This window comes from Eptatretus burgeri, chromosome 5 (genome assembly GCF_056783735.1).
Source record: "Eptatretus burgeri isolate ZD-2024b chromosome 5, Ebu_testis_v1, whole genome shotgun sequence".
In the NCBI taxonomy this organism is placed as follows: domain Eukaryota; kingdom Metazoa; phylum Chordata; class Myxini; order Myxiniformes; family Myxinidae; genus Eptatretus; species Eptatretus burgeri.
Window position 1 is genome coordinate 33,340,233 of NC_140965.1, and position 19,120 is coordinate 33,359,352.

A 19,120-nucleotide genomic window follows, 5' to 3' on the forward strand; every position below is an offset into this window, starting at 1 on the left:
ATAATACAGTGGTAGGAAGTGGATTTCATATTTAAAAAATCATCTTTTTAGATATACACATTCTAAAATCAAACCCTCTTAAAGCTTCTTCTTCAATTGAATTACCAAAATAAATAAAACTAAAGAAGGCAGTTGTTAATATTAAGAACAATGATAATAAATGTTTTCTCTGGTCTGTTCTTGCTCACTTACATCCACCAAATTGTAATTCAGAAAGAGTAAAACAATATATGAAATATGAGAATACCTTGGACATTAAAGATTTTAAATTCCCAATGGCACTAACAGATATTCCTAAATTTGAGAAAAAGAATAATCTCTCTATTAATGTAAATGGATTAACGGATACAAACAAAGTTCAAATATTAAAAATTTCAAACAACTATAAAAATGAAGAAACACACATTGATCTTTTATATTTTAGTGTTGGAAAGAATTCACATTATACATACATCAATAATTTATCAAGATTAATCTCTTCTCAGGTATTCAGAACAGCAAACAAAACATATCCTTGTAAGCAATGTCTTAATTCATTTTATACAAAAGAACGATTCAAACAACATTCAAAATATTGTAGTAATCAGAAATCAGCTGTAATTACAATGCCTAAACTTGGTAAAAAGATTTATTTTGAAGATTATAATAAATCTATCATGTACCCATTTGTGATATACGCTGATTTTGAATGTATCCTAAAAAAGATAAATACTGCTTCTCCGAATCCAAAAGAATCATATACAAATAAATATCAAAAACATATTCCTTGTGGTTTCTGTTATTATATCAAATCATCTGTTGGAGAAAATTATAATAAACTTGAACATTATAGTGGAAAAAAGCTTTACAAGAGTTTGTAAAACGAATAGAAAAGGATTGTATAAGACTAACTAAATTAATGAAAGAAACAAATGAACCGATGAAATTAACCGAAGAAGAAAAATCAGAATTTAGAAAGAACAATATCTGTCATATTTGTGAGGAGGAAATTGAGGAGTCTAAAGTTAGGGATCATTGTCATCTTACTGGTAAATATAGAGGTCCCGCTCATTCCTGTTGCAATCTTAATTATAAATTTCCTTCTTTTATTCCAGTCTTTCTTCACAACAGCGCCAACTATGATACACATCTATTTATAAATGAACTTTCAAAAACACCAGGGAATATTTCTGCTATAACAAACACAAGTCAAAAGTATATTTCATTTACAAAAATGATATTCACAAAACCATTAACTCGTATTCGGTTTCTAGATTCTTACAAGTTTATGGGAACACCACTAGCCTAGCATCAAACCACTGGCATCAAATCTAAGCTCCACGGGGTCTTTTCCAAATCTTAATTCAGTCTTTCCAAAAGAGGAAATTCCAACAAAAGAAGAAATTCAGATCAAAGAGAGAATTCAAAGTAAAGAGGAAATTCTAATTAATGAGGAAATTCATGAAGAAATTCTCACTGAAGATGAAATTCTAATTATAAAGAAAATTCAAACAACGAATGAAATTCTAACTAAAGAGGAAATTCTGATTAAAGATGAAATTCTTATTAAAGAGGGAATTCTAACTGGAGAGGAAATTCAAACAAGGAATGAAATTCAAAGTAAAGAGAAAATTCTTACAAGTAAGGGAATTTACACTTATGATTATATGGATTCATTTATGAGATTTAAAGAAACACAACTTCCTTCAAAATAAAGTTTCTATAATAACCTTTATGAAGAAGAGATAAGTGAGAAGGAATATAAACACGCACAAGAAATTTGGAAAATATTTAAGATAAAGAACCTTGGAGAATATCATGATTTGTATCTAAAATCAGATGTTTTATTGTTAGCTGATGTGTTTGAAGCTTTTAGATCACTCTGTCATAATAAAAATTGTTATGGATTAGATTCTGCCCACTATTTCACAGCTCCTGGTTTAGCTTAGAGTGCAATGTTGAAAATGACAAAACAAGATATAGATTTAATCAGTGATGTAGATATGCTTTTGATGATTGAGAAGTCTAAGACAGGTGGAGTATCACAAGTATGTTCAAAAAGATATGCTAAAGCAAATAATAAACATGTTCCAAATTATGATAGTGAAAAAGATAGTAATTATTTGATGTATTTTGATGCTAATAATTTGTATGGATGGGCAATGTCTCAATCTCTCTAATTTACCATAATTTACATTATGGTAAATTAGAATGGGTGGAAGAAAAGGATAATGAAAAGGCTTTGATGAATATTGTTATTTCTTCTCAAGAGGAATTGAATGACGAAGAAGAAGGTTATTATTTTCAAGTTGATTTGAGGGACCCGAGTGATCTTCATAATAAGCATAAAGACCTTCCTTTTGCATGTGAGAAAGAAACCCCAAATAATAGTAAGAATGGTTAAGTGATTATTATAAAAGTTTTAATATTAAAGGCAAATCAACAGAAAAGTTATTAACAACATTCTATGATAAAGAGGGATATGTTTTGCATCAGAGAAGCTTGAAACAGTTTTTGAGAGAAGGATTGAGAGTAGCAAAAATTCATAGAGTTTTAAAATTTAAACAAAGTCCTTGGATGAAAAAGGTATATTAAATTCAATACAGATATGAGAACAAATACAAAAGTAAAATTTGAAGGGGAATTCTATAAATTGATGAATAATGCTGTCTTTGGAAAGACAATGGAGAATGTTAGAAACAGGCAAAATATTAGATTTGCAACATCTTGGAAAGAAGCTTCGAGATTGATAAATAAACCAAGTTTTAAGAGAGAAGAGGTTTTTTCAGAGAACTTTTCTGCTCTTCATATGGAAAAGGAAAGTATTGTAATGGATAAACCAATTTACATTGGAACAGCAGTTCTTGATTTATCAAAGATATTGATGTATGATTATTTGTATAATGGCTTAAAGAAAGAGTATGGTGAAAATGTTTCATTGTTGTATATGGACACTGATAGTTTTATCCTCGATATAAAAACTGATGATGTTTATAAATATATGAAGAAAAATATTGGAGTATATGATACAAGTAATTTTAGTAAGAAGATTGAGTTATTTTCCAAAAAGAATGAAAAGGCTATTTGTAAGTTTAAGGATGAGTTGGCTGGAAAAGTAATGAGTGAGTTTATTGGATTGAGAGCAAAGGCATATGCTTTTAAGTATGGTGATCAGATTGATAAGAGGTTAAAGGGAATAAAGAAATATGTAATAAAGAAATCAATAACTTTTAGAAATTATTTCAAATGTTTGATGAATAAGAAAGAAGAATATAGGAAAATGAATACAATAAGAAGTTATAAACATAACATATATAGTGAAGAAATAAATAAAAAGGCATTAGGAGCCTTTGATGATAAGATATTTATTTTAGATAATGGAATAGATTGTGTTCCATATGGATATTGTATGATAGAGTGTATAAAATAGATTGTGTTTTAACGATGGGAAGATGGGTTATGGTGTTTTTTAGGGCTACCGCCACGTTTTTTCACAATATATAATTGGTCAAACCAAGTATTAATCAAACTAAAGAGTGGAGAAAATCTCAGTCTTGGGATAAAAATGGAAAACATAATGAATGTAAAAAATATCAAATCAGTCTTATTGAAAAAATAACTAAAACAAAGGTAAATAAAACAAATAAGCGAATCAATTTAAAAAGTAGTAAGTTAGAGGATGTAAAGAAAAAAATTAATATCCTTGAATGGACTGAAAACTTTGATGGTTATCAATTAAATAATGAAAAAACAATTTACTATAATCTCAAAATGATATGTGGCTCAGGAGGTGGTCAAACAAGAGCATTAAGAGAAGTTTATCATTTCGTAATGGCACAAAAGGGGTATCTTAAAAAAAATATAAAGATTCAAATGTTTTGTTTTTAAATATTTTAGATGGGGATTATTGTGCAAAGAAAATTAAACTATTGAAGGAATTTGAGAATGAACAAATCTTTATAGGTTCAATGAGTGAGCTAAACAATATGCATTGGTTATTTGAAAAAGAGTGTCCCTCGGCTTACATGTTTCAGATATTTCTTTAGAATCACCTTTAACAAATCACATTACTACTTTACTACTTGAACAAATCTTTATCTTATTGCATTGGTTGTTTGAAAAAAAGTGTCCCGAGATTAAAAGGGGAGACAAATAAATATACCTTGGGATAAAAAGGGGGTTTACTTTTTGGGGGAAAAAAATGAATCGCTGAAAATCCCCCATTGAATTACATGGGGAAAAGTGAGCCAGAATCAGTATATTCACCCTACTGACATCATATTCGTTTTTATGACGTCATCATTAAGAGGGCGAGGATCTTCGCTCATTCGAGCTTGTTTGTTTCACAGCGTTCAGTTTTCATCGAAACTTCCTGAAACTTGGCATATATATGTAAAAATACCCTGCGCAGACAGTAACCATCTCCGATTTTGAAAATTCCTCCAAGAAAAAAAAGTTATGACATCAAAATATCTCCGCTAATGGCAATCGCATTAAAACATTATCTCCGAAACTAGGCAAGTTTTTTGAATTCTATTTGCGGGAATCGAACAGGGTATTAGCAGCGATGAATTACCGCACATATGATACATCACTTTGATGTTATATCAATTTTTATAATGTCATTCCTATTTTTTGACATTTTTTGTTTCACAACCCAGAGTTTTCATCGGATCTTGGTGAAACTTGCCATCTATATGCAGAAAGCCCATGCGCAGGCAGTAACCATCTCCGATTTTGGAAATTCTTTCTCGAGAAAAGTTGACGTCATAACATCGCCACTAATGGAAATCGCCCATACCATTATCTCCGAAACTAGGCAAGCTGTTTGAATTTTGTTTGCGGGATTTAAGCCGGGCATTAGCACAGATAATTTATCGCAAACCTGATACATCACAATGGCATCATATTCGTTTTTATGACGTCATATTCGTTTTTATGACGTTATCATTAAGAGGACGAAGATCTCAGCTCATTTGAGCTTGTTTTGATAAGTATGTGTTTATAGTTAGAATCCCTCCTTCTGTCGAATGGGAATTTCGTGTGTGCGCTCTGAGTTATTTTTTAGTTAGGTTACATCAACCACAACAACAACATCCCTCCTTCGGTCCTGCCACCATCGGCACGCGCATGGCGTGCCGAGCACACACATGCGCGGGGCTTCCATCGCGTCAGATCGGAGCCCCGCTCCAAAAAAGGGCATGGAGTGTTTCCTCTGCCCAATGAGCCAAGGGCGAGCATCGCACGCGCGCCCCAGCCAATGGGAGGCGAATGGCGAAAGAAGAAATCGCTCAGACCTCAAGAGAGTGGTGGTAAAAAACGAGAGGATGGCAGACAGTGGTGGTCGTGGTTCGAGCGGTCTGCGGTCCTTTGCGGTGGCTCACCATGGTGGTGGTGACTGAACAGTGGTCGTCGTGGTTCGAGCGGTCTGCAGTCCTTTGCGGTGGCTCACCGTAGTGGTGGTGACTGAACAGTGGTAGTCGTGGTTCGAGCGGTCTGCGGTCGTGGTGGCTTGGTCTCGTTCGTGGGTCGTGGACTTTGGGTTGTGGGTTCGAATCCCACTGTAGTGGTTTGGAGTCGGACAAAGTCGGCCGAGGGTGTGGTTTCCCCAGTAGTTAGATGGCATGGGTAGTAAGGTAAATTGGAACTAGAACTGCCACTTTATAACTGCTGGCAGTGATGACCGGGTACCCAGTCCGTCCGCCTTTGACACAACTGATACAACATGAGACTTAAATCATCGTCGCAAAGTTTCGTATTTATTGGATAAGCGGTGCCAGAGAAAACATTATTTAATGGTGATACAAACACAGGTCTGCTTCGAGACGGCGCGGAACAGACGAGTTACGAACCGGGCAGCACAAAGCGTTCAATTTCCTTATTACTGGCGAACAGATTCAAATAATTAAATAATTCTGGCTGCCAAACCACGTGACCGATCAGGTTGAAATTTTAAACTTTTGTTTCACATGTCGCCTAAAGTATAAATCTGAAGTTTCGCATATATAGATGCAACGGTTCCAGAGTAAACATTAATTAATATTTATCCTTCAATCCAAGATGGCGGCCAAACCATGTGACTTATGATGTCGTACTTTTTACCACGTCTGCAGACACGTTAGCATATGATAATTGCAAATTTTCGCTTCTCCAGGTTAAGCAGTTCCAGAGAAAACATTATTTAATATTTTTCTTAAAACCAACATGGCTGCCAAACCCTGGGCCCGATCCCATTGAAACTTCAAACCCTCATTCCGCATGAGTGTTCCACCATAAAGGTGATGTTTCACATTTATTGATGCAGTAGTTCCAGAGTAAACATTAATATTTTTCCTTCAATCCACTATGGCTGCCAAACGTTGCGTCATACCTCAAAAGGGGGTGAGAACTTTTTATTCGTCATGGAGAGGCGGTCATAGTGGTGGAGTTTCGCCTGGATCTGTTCAGTCGTTTCAGAGAAAAAGACGTTTTAAGATATTATTTTTCAATCCAAGATGGCTGACGAACCATGTGACCTATGACATCACAAATTTATATTCTGCTTCGAACTGCGTGTTGGAACACGTTTGTGAAGTTTCGTGTTAATCGGTAAAGGTGCGTTTTTTCTATCCAAGATGGCCGCCAAACCATGTGAAGTGTGACATCATAATTTTTACCACGCGTGCACACACGATGCTAGATGATAATTGCGAACTTTCGATTCGTTAGGTTAAGCGGTTCCAGAGAAAACATTATTTAATATTTTTCTTAAATCCAACATGGCGGCCAAACCGTGTGACTTATCCATTCGAAATTAACAAACTTATATTGCCTACGTATCCCGAATATACTTCTGAAATATGCCCTTCATCGGACTAGTGCTTCTGGAGAAGATGTTTGAATGTTTTAGGGTTTTTCAAGATGGCCGCCAAACCATGTGACCGATCAAGCAGAAATTAACAAACTTGAGAAAGGACCTCATGGGGAATACATGTGTGAAGTTTCGTCTTAATCTGTCTTGCCCTTCTGGAGAAGAAGATTTTTAAAATTTATTCATTTTCAATCCAAGATGGCCGCCTAACCTTGTAACCTATGATATCATAAATTTAAATTCTGCTTTCCATCGTTGACCCGAACAAGTGTGTGAAGTTTCGTGTAAATCGGATAAGGTCTATTTTTCTATCCAAGATGGCCGCCAATCCATGTGACTTCTGAGGTAAAAATTTTTTACCATGTATGCAGACTTGAGGGAGGAAGGCACTTGCAAATTTTCGCTTTGATGGCTTATGAAATACCAGAGAAAACATTATTTAATATTTTTCTTAAATCCAACATGGCGGCCAAACCATGTGACCTATCACTTTGAAATTAACAAACTTGCATCGCATACATGTCACGAATATAGTTCTGAAATCTCGCCTTCATTGGACCAGCGCTTCTGGAGAAGATGTTTGAAGGTTTTAGGGTTTTTTCAAGATGGCCGCCAAACCATGTGACGTATCAACAACAAATTAACAAACTTGAAAGAGGACGTCAGCGGGAATGTGCCTGTAAAGTTTCACCTCAATCTGCGCAGCCGTTCTGCAGAAGAAGATTAAAAAAAAAAAAAAAAAACACTAAAAAACAAGATGGCGGCCGAATTACGTCACCGATGACGTCAAAATATTTTTTTTCTATGATGAATTTATGTGTAGATGACGCTCAAGAAATTTCAAATTTTTGCCATGTGGCGTTCTACTTGACGAATTTTTACTGGGATACCTCTTCACTGATGACGTCACGAAAAATCACACGTATTCCCGAGAGGGAGCTTGTTAAAATGTATCAAGCGAAATTTTCTTACCCTAGAAGGTTTCCGAGATACAGAGGTCCAAAGTTTATGTTTTTTCAAGATGGCGCCCGTACCACGTGACCTATGACGTCATAATTATCAATTATGTATGCTATTAAAAAAGATACATATTTGGTGAAAAATTTGTGTCGATTGGTCTTACCATTTCTGAGAAAATGGCATTTAAAGCGAAGAAATTTTGAAATTTTGCAAATTTACGGCGGAAGGAAAATAACTAGAACTGCCACTTTATAACTGCTGGCAGTGATGACCGGGTACCCAGTCCGTCCGCCTTTGACACAACTGATACAACATGAGACTTAAATCATAGCCGCAAAGTTTCGCATTTATCGGATAAGCGGTGCCAGAGAAAACATTATTTAATGGTGATACAAACACAGGCCTGCTTCGAGACGGCGCGGAACAGACGAGTTACGAACCGGGCAGCACAAAGCGTTCAATTTCCTTATTACTGGCGAACAGATAAAAATAATTAAATAATTCTGGCTGCCAAACCGCGTGACCGATCAGGTTGAAATTTTAAACTTTTGTTTCACATGTCGCCTAAATTATAAATCTGAAGTTTCGCATATATAGAAGCAGCGGTTCCAGAGTAAACATTAATTAATATTTATCCTTCAATCCAAGATGGCGGCCAAACCATGTGACTTGTGATGTCATAATTTTCACCACATGTGCAAACACGATCGGAGACGATAAGTGCAAATTTTCGCATCGCTTGGTTAAGCAGTTCCAGAGAAAACATTATTTAATATTTTTCTTAAAACCAACATGGCTGCCAAACCCTGGGCCCGATCCCGTTGAAATTTCAAACCCTCATTCCGCATGACTGTTCCACCATAAAGGTGATGTTTCACATTGATTGATGCAGTTGTTCCAGAGTAAACATTAATTAATATTTTTCCTTCAATCCACTATGGCTGCCAAACGTTGTGTCGTACCTCAAAAGGGGGTGAGAACTTTTTATTCGTCATGGAGAGGCGGTCATAGTGGTGGAGTTTCGCCTGGATCTGTTCAGTCATTTCAGAGAAAAAGACGTTTTAAGATATTATTTTTCAATCCAAGATGGCTGACGAATCATGTGACCTATGACATCACAAGTTTATATTCTGCTTCCAACTGGGTATTGGAACACGTGTGTGAAGTTTCGTGTTAATCGGTAAAGGTGCGTTTTTCTATCCAAGATGGCTGCCAAACCATGTGACGTGTGACATCATAATTTTTACCACTCCTGCACACACGATGGTAGATGATAATTGCAAACTTTCGATTCGTTAGGTTAAGCGGTTCCAGAGAAAACATTATTTAATATTTTTCTTAAATCCAAGATGGCGGCCAAACCGTGTGACTTATCAATTCGAAATTAACAAACTTATATCGACTACATGTCCCGAATATACTTCTGAAATCTGCCCTTCATCCGACCAGCGCTTCTGGAGAAGAAGATGTTTGAAGGTTTTAGGGTTTTTTCAAGATGGCCGCCAAACTATGTGACCGATCAAGAACAAATTAACAAACTTGAGAAACGACCTCATGGGGAATATATGTGTGAAGTTTCGTCTTCATCTGTCTTGCCCTTCTGGAGAAGAAGATTTTTAAAATTTATTCATTTTCAATTCAAGATGGCTGCCGAACCTTGTGACCTATGATATCATAAATTTAAATTCTGCTTTCCATCGTCGACCCGAACAAGTGTGTGAAGTTTCGTGTAAATCGGATAAAGTCTATTTTTCTATCCAAGATGGCCACCAAACCATGTGACTTCTGAGGTAAAAAAAATTTACCATGTATGCAGACTTGAGCGAGGAAGGCACTTGCAAATATTCGCTTTGATGGCTTATGAAATACCAGAGAAAACATTTAATATTTTTCTTAAATCCAACATGGCGGCCAAACCATGTGACCTATCACTTTGAAATTAACAAACTTGCATCGCATACATGTCACGAATATAGTTCTGAAATCTCGCCTTCATTGGACCAGCGCTTCTGGAGAAGAAGATGTTTGAAGGTTTTAAGGTTTTTTTCAAGATGGCCACCAAACCATGTGACGTATCAACAACAAATTAACAAACTTGAAAGAGGACCTCAGGGGGAATGTGCCTGTAAAGTTTCGCCTCAATCTGCACAGCCGTTCTGGAGAAGATTTAAAAAAAAAACACTAAAAAACAAGATGGCGACGTCAAAATATTTTTTTTCTACGATGAATTTTTGTGTAGATGATGCTCAAGAAATTTCAAATTTTTTCCATGTGGCGTTCTACTTGATGAATTTTTACGGGGATACCTCTTCACTGATGACGTCACGAAAAATCACACGTATTCCTGAGAGGGAGCTTGTTCAAATGTATCAAGCGAAATTTTTTTAACCTAGAAGGTTTCCGAGATAGAGGTCCAAAGTTTATGTTTTTTCAAGATGGCGCCCGTATCACGTGACCTATGACGTCACAATTATCAATTATGTATGCTATCAAAAAAGATACATATTTGGTGAAAATTTTGTGTAGATTGGTCTTACCATTTCTGAGAAAATGGCATTTAAAGCGAAAAAATTTGGAAATTTTGCAAATTTACGGCGGAAGAAAAATAATAATAAACAGAAGAAAAACAATAGGCTATCCAGTCCATTTGACTGGATACCCTAATAATAATAATGCGTAATAATAATAAACAGAAGAAAAACAATAGGTTATCCAGTCCATTTGACTGGGTACCCTAATAATAATAATGCGTAATAATAATAAACAGAAGAAAAACAATAGGGTACCCTGACCCGTCACATTTCGGAGTTGTCCGAGAGTCACGACCTTAATTCCGGGTGTTCGGTGGGAGACGACCCTACTGCTCCCCCTGGTGGTGGTTTATCACCGCCGAATGCCGGCCCACAACAATGTGTATCTGTGTGCGTGCGTGTGTTATGTCTGGTTTCCTTCTTGAAACTATGGTTCAGAAATTGATCTTTACGTTGATTGTGCTTGATATAATTGAAATTTCTGCTCGTTCGTCCCCCACCGGTTTCACAAGAGGGTACTATAGGTGTGATATCCATCTGATCATCTGTCTCTCTCACCTGTGGTTTTTCCGACTTTTTCCCCATACTATATAAACTTCTTGCAAATAAATTCTCGCTCTTGTTTATTTTTGAATGGATGTGGCAGTGAGCCTGCTATTCTGGTACAGGATCCCTTCAATATCGTCACCAGGCTACCTGTCACCGAACACGGATTAAATATTCAGGTGAACTTCAAAACTTTTCCAAGGAACAAAATCCATGGGAATGAGATTAATGTACACAGTACATAGTTCATAATATGGTTCATGTACACAGTTTTACTCTATTTTAATCTGGTTCCTCAAAATCTGGTTATCTGGTTCCTCAAAATTTTAAAATAATGTGAGAGTTTCAAAGAAAGCTCCGCTCCAAACGCACCTTGTATCGCCACAGCCCCCCGATATCTTCGCTCTGTTCATAGCACGTAGGCTCCAAACCCTCATCGAGGCAGCATTTGATGGACGTGAGACCACTCACTCCGGCTCCGATGATACACACTCGCTGCACGACCATGGTTCCTCGTACGAAAGATTAATGTTCACCAGTTGGTCAAATCGCTCAACAGTTTGGAAGCAGGTTGCTATTTTGACACTAAAATGCACTTCCTTTGCTTAAGTTACAATTCCAATTACCAATGCTCTCTGTAAATGCTGGGACACCGCACTGCTTCATATGAATCTCAAAATAATTCAATGAGATTTAACTGCGTGTTCGAACACAACTGGATGTGAAATCTCGCGAGATTAACCTTTTTAGCGATTTGATGGATGAACTCTCCACGCCCTGCCTGCTGTCAGACTTCATTTCAATACTTTGTGTTGTATTTCTTGTTCGCGTTTTGTTACTTGAAATTGGATATCCGTCTATCCATTACTTTTTCCCCCACAATCTTGTTGTGGACATTGTATTACAGCTGCTTATTAATAACTTGTTTTGCCAATCTTTTGTAATTATTTGTTTGCTTGTAGGGTTACCTGGCATTGCCAGGTGGGGGGTCCTGAGAAGTGAGAGAAGCAGGAGAGACAGCAGGCCTGAGAATGGGGAAGGTGGATTGGTGTTAGGAGAACCTGTGGTGGGGAGGAAACCGAGCTGTTCGGGTGGATGGGGGGGGGGGGATATAAAACTGTGCAGGGAGCAGGAGAGCCAGAAAATAAGTGGGTAAAGGGGTCTTAAGGCAACATCAGTGGGTAAAGGAGTCTTAAGGGAACATCAGTGGGCAAAGGGGTCTTAAGTGTCGAGGTCTTAACAGTCTTACAGGTCATTGTGGCGTTTATGGTCTTTGAGATCTTAAATGTATTCAAGGCCTTTGGAATCTTAACCATCTTTGGGGTCCAAAGGGTCTTTAGGGTTATTAATGTGTCTTAATTGTTTTTGGGGGAATTCAATGTTCTTAAGGGTCTTATCTTCAAAGCATGTAGAAAGTCTTCAATGAAGCATGTGAAAAACACGAACAGAAAAAGGTCTTATGGTTCTTCGGGATCTTTAAAGGCTGAGGTTGTGGATGAAAATACACTGAGGACAACCCCCGGGTCGGACTTGGTCTGTGTGCCAAATTTGGTAGTTGTCAGCACAGCGAGCTTTGCAAAAAATGCAAACAAACAGACAGACATCTGATGAATTTTATTTATGAGCTTGTGAGTTGAGGCAATGCTGGTTTGAGTTTATTTAAGGTCTTAGGGGTCTTTAAGAGTATTCGGGATCTTAATTGTTTTTCGAGGTCTAAAAGGGTCTTTGAGGTGTTCCAGCTCCAAAGGGTCTTGAGGGTCTGAACTCTAAAGTGTCTTTGGGGTATTGAGGGCCTTCTGAAGACTTAAGGGTCTTCAGGATCTTTGGGATCTTAATGGTCTTTGGGGTATTCAGGGTTTTAAAGGGTCTTAATGGTGTTTGGGGAATTCAATGGTCTTGAGGGTCTTATGGGTCTTTGGGGCCTTTGTGGTCTTATCTCCCAAACATGAAATCTCATCTCTGAAGCATGTAAAGCCATTTCTGGGGAGATCTTAGGAGTCATCAGGGGTCTTTAAAGGCTGTGGTTGTGGATGAAAATACCCTTATACCCAGGGGGCAAGAGTGGTCAACCAGACACGGTCTGCTATAAAAGGTTGTTGTATATGCTTGGATTCTTTAGACCCCCAGCAATGACTTCTGGGTGGACAACCTTTCCAACAGGCGACTGCAACTCTGCAATTCAAGATGGCGTCCAAGATGGCCGCCATATTTTTAAATCACCATAACGTCGTCAATTGTTATAGATGGGATCAATTTTCAAAAAAATCTTAACCCGGAATGCAAATGATGTTAATTTATGGTTTACACGCTTTTTAGGGGTATTGAAGGGTGCTGAACCCAAATCTGCTGTCTGCCCAGCTCAAAAATGGCCCATAATGCCTCAAAATTAGGAAATCCAAGATGGCCACCACCGACGGGCTGAAATGTATTTATGTACAAATCTTTTTTACTAAACAAGGTAGAAACTTGAATGAAATGTGCTTTTGTAGGTTTTCATATATGGGGAATCCAACGGCATATTCAGTTTGAGATAAAATATGAAAAAAAACTGCTTGAAACTCATATTTATTGCAAAAATTGTCTTTTTTGAAGATGAATAATTAATTTTGTCGACCAGATAAGATCCACAAGTAGGTTCATCAGATAAGATCCACAAGTCGGTTGATCCTATGCGTCCAAGAATAAATTACTTGGTTTGCAGTTTTTTCCAGTTAGGACCGTCTGCATTCCTTGTTACTGCAGATCGTCACCACAGTCGGTCACGTCACAGGAGGAGTGACGTCACATGAGGAGTGACGTCACATGAGGAGTGACGTCACCGAACAGTCTCGCAACTCCAGTAACATCACGTTTAGCACGAGTGCATTAACGTCAAAAGGAAACAGCCCCATGGACTGTGGTGCATGCTGTATGGTTTATTTCTATTTATTCCCGCTTATCTGTTTCTAAATTGTTACCAAGCCTCGAAGTTGTAAGTATTCATGTACCAGCTATTTGATTGTTTTCTTCTTGACTGATATTCCTGGTCATTGTTCCTACGTTTTTCATGAAACCATCACGTCAACCTTTCTATTATCGTCACGTCAATGGTCCCCGTCAATCGCTCATTTCATTCGTTAACGTCTATCATCATCCAAATCGTCCCAATCTCCTCAATCGTCATCATCAACCTCATCGTTTCTCCATCGTGATATGTATCGTCATTCGTAGTCGTCTTAACCGCCCGTGCATCTTAATCGTCTCGTGTCCCGTCTTTAAATCGTCAACGTCCTTTCATCGCTGAAAACATAGCTTTAGGCACAGACCATACTCGAAAAAGACCAGTGTCGCTGCAGCCACAGTCATAAAAATCATGTGGGCAGAAATGTCCAAAACTGTGTGATCTGTAGTAGTGTGGGCATTGTGTGGTGTGCATGTAGTCTAGCATGTCAGAAGTTTGCATGTAAGTGTAGTGTATCAATAGTTTGCATGTATTCTAGTTGCTAGTATGCATAGCATGGTGGTGGTTTTGTTGCAGGTGATTGCATGAGCGGTACGATGATGACACAGGCAGAGAAATGGCTGCTGGAGGGAAGCTTGTCACTGAAAAAGGAACCCAAGAGGAGACGCCAGGACACTGACATTGACCACAGAAAGTGCATCATATGTGAAGGACTTGGTGCAAAAGGACTATATAATATCACAACAGACAAACTATTTTTGGCCATGAAGGCTCGACAAGATGAGACATTTGAGAGACTTAAACATGACTCGGCTACTGGTACATGGCTGACAGACAAGATACCCAAATGGCACAGTAAGTGTAGAAACTGGTACACGAATGAGAAGAGTTACAAACTTTCTGAAAAGAAGAACCATGAAGAAGTGATGCTGAAGACTTGAACTAGCCTGGGTGCAGCAACTCTTCCCAGCATTCAAGGTTAACCAGGACCAACACACCAACATTTGATGTGAAGAATGCATGCCTCATCTGCAACAAATGGTGGATGCGTGGCAAAGAGCCAACATGCAGAGTATCTACAGAAAACAGTCAGCAGAACATCATAGATAAGGCAAAGCAACTAAAAAGAGAGGACATTCTGTTCAGATGTGGACATGTTGGTAAAGGACATGACATGGTGGCCAATGATATCATACCACAAGCCATGCTTGGCTGCATTCAAAGCACATCGTGTCCCCACTGGGAAATTAACAAAAAAATACCTGTATGATGTTGCATTCGAGCGACTCCTAGAACAGCTAGAGATCCCCATTTTCCATGACATGTGTGGGTATTTGGTGAAGTCGCTGCGGGACCAATACAGGGCCATTTTACGAGAGCTCGGAGTTAAAACAGCAGACTCGTACCGATCTATCACCCTCAGATTGAAGCTGCAACAGAAATAGAGCAAGCGAATTTCCATTCTCGATCAAAGCTGTGGATCGGGATTCATTTGCGCATCAGCCATACCCCTTGGTGATGTACTGGAGAAACTCAGGAACCTAGAAGCAGCGCAACATGAGGATGAAAAGCATCGTACACTTCGGCATGCAGCAAAGATCCTCCGAGCAGATTGCAAGCAATGCAAAAGACAATGCCAAAATGAACAGTCAACAGAGATTTCTTTTGCAGCTGCAGACAGTGACAATTAACTGCATACCATCAGCTGCTCACATGGACACTTGTATTGCAGCATTATATTGAGTGGTAGACCTGTTCATATGATGCAACATTGTGGTGTGTATCACCGACATGAATTTTACGAATATTTGCCTCAGCCATTTCGCTTGCATTCCAAATTGTGAAGCACGTGCAGTAGTTCATTTCTCATGTAATCTGTGTTCTTTGTAACTAGTACCATTCTGTACCATTATTGTTCTTACAATAACAGTAAACTACTGTGTATTGTTATGGTTGATTTTCTGTGTCCTGGTCGCTTCAAAGCATTATATTAACATGTAATAAATGGTAAAAAAAAACACATTATATCATTCTGAAACCATCATAAATAGATTCCCTGATCTAGAAAACCAGACAAACGAAGTATTAAACATGAAAATCGATAAGAATTGACGACGTTATAGTGATTTAGAAATATGGCGGCATCTTGGACGCCATCTTGAATTGCAGAGTTACAGTGGCCTGTTGGAAAGGTTGTCCGCCCAGAAGTTGTCGCCAGGGGTCTAAGGAATCCAACCATAGACAACAAACTTTTACAGCAGACAGTGTCTGTTTTCGCAAAAAATGGGGGGTTTGCCTCATGGGTATTAGGACAATACACGGGTCGGACTTGCTCTGCACTCGACAGAGAATGTGCAACAGTTAAAGCGACAGAAGTTTCTTCCGCTTAATTGTAGGGGCACGGCACGGCACCCTCTCTCAATCATGGCAGATGACCTTACTGTACCATACAACCACCGAGGATGGATCGACTATCGGCACATTTGCGGAAAATCGAAAATTATTCACCCATCGAGTTAAATCATTCCGCGATGTAACCCGTACTTACAATACGAATATGGAGGTCGACTTCCGAGTGTGGCGTCACGGCAAGCCCTCTCATCCTTGAGCTTGCCAACATCCAGCCGAGGCTGGAATGTTACCATTCTCCCGGATTTAAGCTGCAACTTCAGAGTTGCTACAACAAGCCTGTGGCCGGTATTGAGGAACTGAGCACTCCAGTAGACCCTGCAGTTCTGGATCATCCTCCAGCGAACATCAATGAGCACATGGGCAATGTCCTTTGCCACACCACCAGCGCTGGAATACCAAGACCAGCAATGAGCCTGTGGGTGCTGAGACCAGTGAAATGTGATAATTTAAAGAAATAACGAGTCTTAACTAAGTGAATGTACCTATTTACTTTAAGAAAGCAAGACTATGTTCCCTCCTCCATTTATACACAAGAAAATGTGAACTTTCCAAAGCATTAAACTGATCTTTTTCTACTCGTTGGAGAATTATACTGAGTGAATAAAAAATTTATGAACATAACAAAATTAACTCGCTTCATTGAGCTATATGATTTAATGCATTCACTGCAATACCTCATGTCAGGCCCCCAGAAGGACTGCTTATCCACAGGGCCGGATTTACCATCTGGGGGCCGTGGGCACAATGATTGTGGGGGGCCCCCAAATTTGGAGATTAATCAACAACTTAAATTATAACTGCTTTTTCATCAACAACTGAACTTGTATCTATAGATTTGGCAGATCCTGATCAGGAATGATTTGGCATATATGTTCACAAATTACAATGAAATCAGACAAGATGACAAGATGGACGGATTGTTATTGATATGGCTGGTGACTTATCCATGAGCTGATGACTTATCTCTGAGCTCATTCTAAAATCAAATCACAAAAATGTTTTTGCTGCAAGAGTAAGAGATAGCGATGGACTAATATAAGAAAATAACAAACGACGCGCTGTCATTAATCAGACTGCGAACTTCGACTAAAAATCTTCTAACTTCTAAAAACCCTCTGGACAAGAGAAATCCGAAATGGTGATTAATAGCCGACTTCCAGCGACCGCACATATACGGCAGTGTCATCCACATCAATGAACATACACACGGTGCCTTAATCAATGGACAAACTTCCTGCGCGACTTCGTGGCAGCGATCTCGGATATGATACTGTCAACCTGCATGGAATTGACCACATCGGATTCGGTTGAAATGAGGGTCAGATTGACCAGTCTCTGCTGCCCCATCGTGGAGCGAAGTTGGTTCTTGATAAGCTTGAGTTTCGAAAACGAGCGCTCCCCGGAGCAGTTCGACACCATCAGTGAGAGGTCAATCCGAAGCAGCACTTCCACGTTTGGGAAAGTGTCGGTGAGTTTTCGCTCGATGAGAAAACTGTACATCTCGAGTTCAGTACGGCCCGAATCTGGCTCTGACTCCTTCATCATGGCTTGAAACTGAATCATTTCTTCTGTGTGGTCAGGTGATAGATCTTCCCGATACAGCTCGACGAGCTTCGAGCATGACTCTCGAATCTGCTCCACTTCGAGTTGAACAAGAGCACGCAGGAATCCAAATCTGTCGCTCATCTCGCTGTAAGTGTTTGTACACTTTTCCAACTGCGACAGCAGTACGTCGATCACTGCAACGTATCCACTGATGTGAAAGGACTCCTTGGCATCTAGTTCTACTTCTGGAGTGTGTCCGTAGTCCAAGGGAGCGAGGCGGACATTACGCTTTTGTCTCCGCGATCCGCGAGTGAATTCCTCCGTACCTGAGCGCTCCACTCCGTCAACAACGAATGTATCAAACTGATCGCGTAATGACTGCACGAAACTCGCCAGTGACTTGAGGAGCTGCACGGCTGTGTTGAGATCGGTAGCTTGTGACTGAAGGGTTTTACTCGTACGATCAAATCTACCAAGGACAGTAGACCAGAAACCAGCATAGAACCCTATCTCGAGCGTGCACATCGTTTGGTGAAGTGTCTCGGCAGTGTTTCTCGTTTCACTCTTCAGTTGTTCATCATTTGCGATTTCAACGAGGACATCCATGATTTCGCTGTAACCGTCTAGAAGAGCTCCGGTTGCATCAGAATGAGCCGACCAGCGAGTGTCGCTGAGGCGCTTTGGTACTTGCAGACCTTTGGCTTTCAGGGCATCAAATAATCTTCCGGAGCGTGACGTGGAAGCTGTAAAAAATACAAACACTTGTTCCACGAATTCAAAGAATGCTGCTGCAGGACTACAGCATCCCACGGCCGACTGACCGACTAAGTTCAGTGAGTGCGTCACGCATGGCACAAATATTGCGAGAGGGTTCTCCTGTTGGATCATTCCCTGCATCCCGTTGTATCGGCCACTCATATTAGATGCGTTATCGTAAGATTGTCCTCGGCAGTTAGCGATGTCCAATCCAGTGGCTTTCAAAAAATCCAGTAATGCCGTCGCTTGCTGGAGTCCAGTGTGTCCTGTGTTGCTCAGAAAGGTCATGAAACGTTCCACTGGAGCCTCGTTCTCGATGTATCGGAGAATAACTGTGAGCTGGTCGATGTGGCTTATGTCATGAGTAGAAACGACTGACACAGAGAAGTATTTTGCCTCTTTCACCCGAGCGACGATGTTATCCAGAACAGATTTTCCGATGATGGAGACTAACTCTTCACATATCATAGATGATAAGTAGTTGGTGTAGCCACTACCTTGGTTGGCATATTTCTGAATATGCTGCACCAAAAATGGATCATATTCTGCAAGTAATTCCATTAAACCAAGGTAGTTACCATTCGTCCATGACCCAACAAT

At 39.3% G+C, this 19,120-nt stretch overlaps 2 protein-coding genes and 1 long non-coding RNA gene across 3 annotated transcripts in view; 1 reads left to right on the forward strand and 2 right to left on the reverse strand.

Annotated features, from left to right (window-relative positions):
* Positions 1-11,587, reverse strand: part of LOC147026190 (flavin-containing monooxygenase 5-like) — a 66,881-nt gene extending 55,294 nt beyond the window's left edge. Inside the window, exon 1 of the mRNA XM_085881343.1 lies at positions 11,239-11,587. Coding sequence (XP_085737469.1) covers positions 11,239-11,373 — 135 coding nt within the window. The 5' untranslated portion in view covers positions 11,374-11,587. The remainder of the gene's footprint in view (positions 1-11,238) is intronic.
* Positions 1-19,120, forward strand: part of LOC147026191 (flavin-containing monooxygenase 5-like) — a 187,298-nt gene that overhangs the window by 20,817 nt on the left and 147,361 nt on the right. The gene's annotated exons all lie outside the window — the stretch shown is intronic.
* The window catches only part of LOC147026192 (uncharacterized), a 66,903-nt gene continuing 62,507 nt past the window's right edge, over positions 14,725-19,120 (reverse strand). The window contains exon 3 of the long non-coding RNA XR_015058148.1: positions 14,725-14,836. This is a non-coding gene — a long non-coding RNA (uncharacterized LOC147026192). The remainder of the gene's footprint in view (positions 14,837-19,120) is intronic.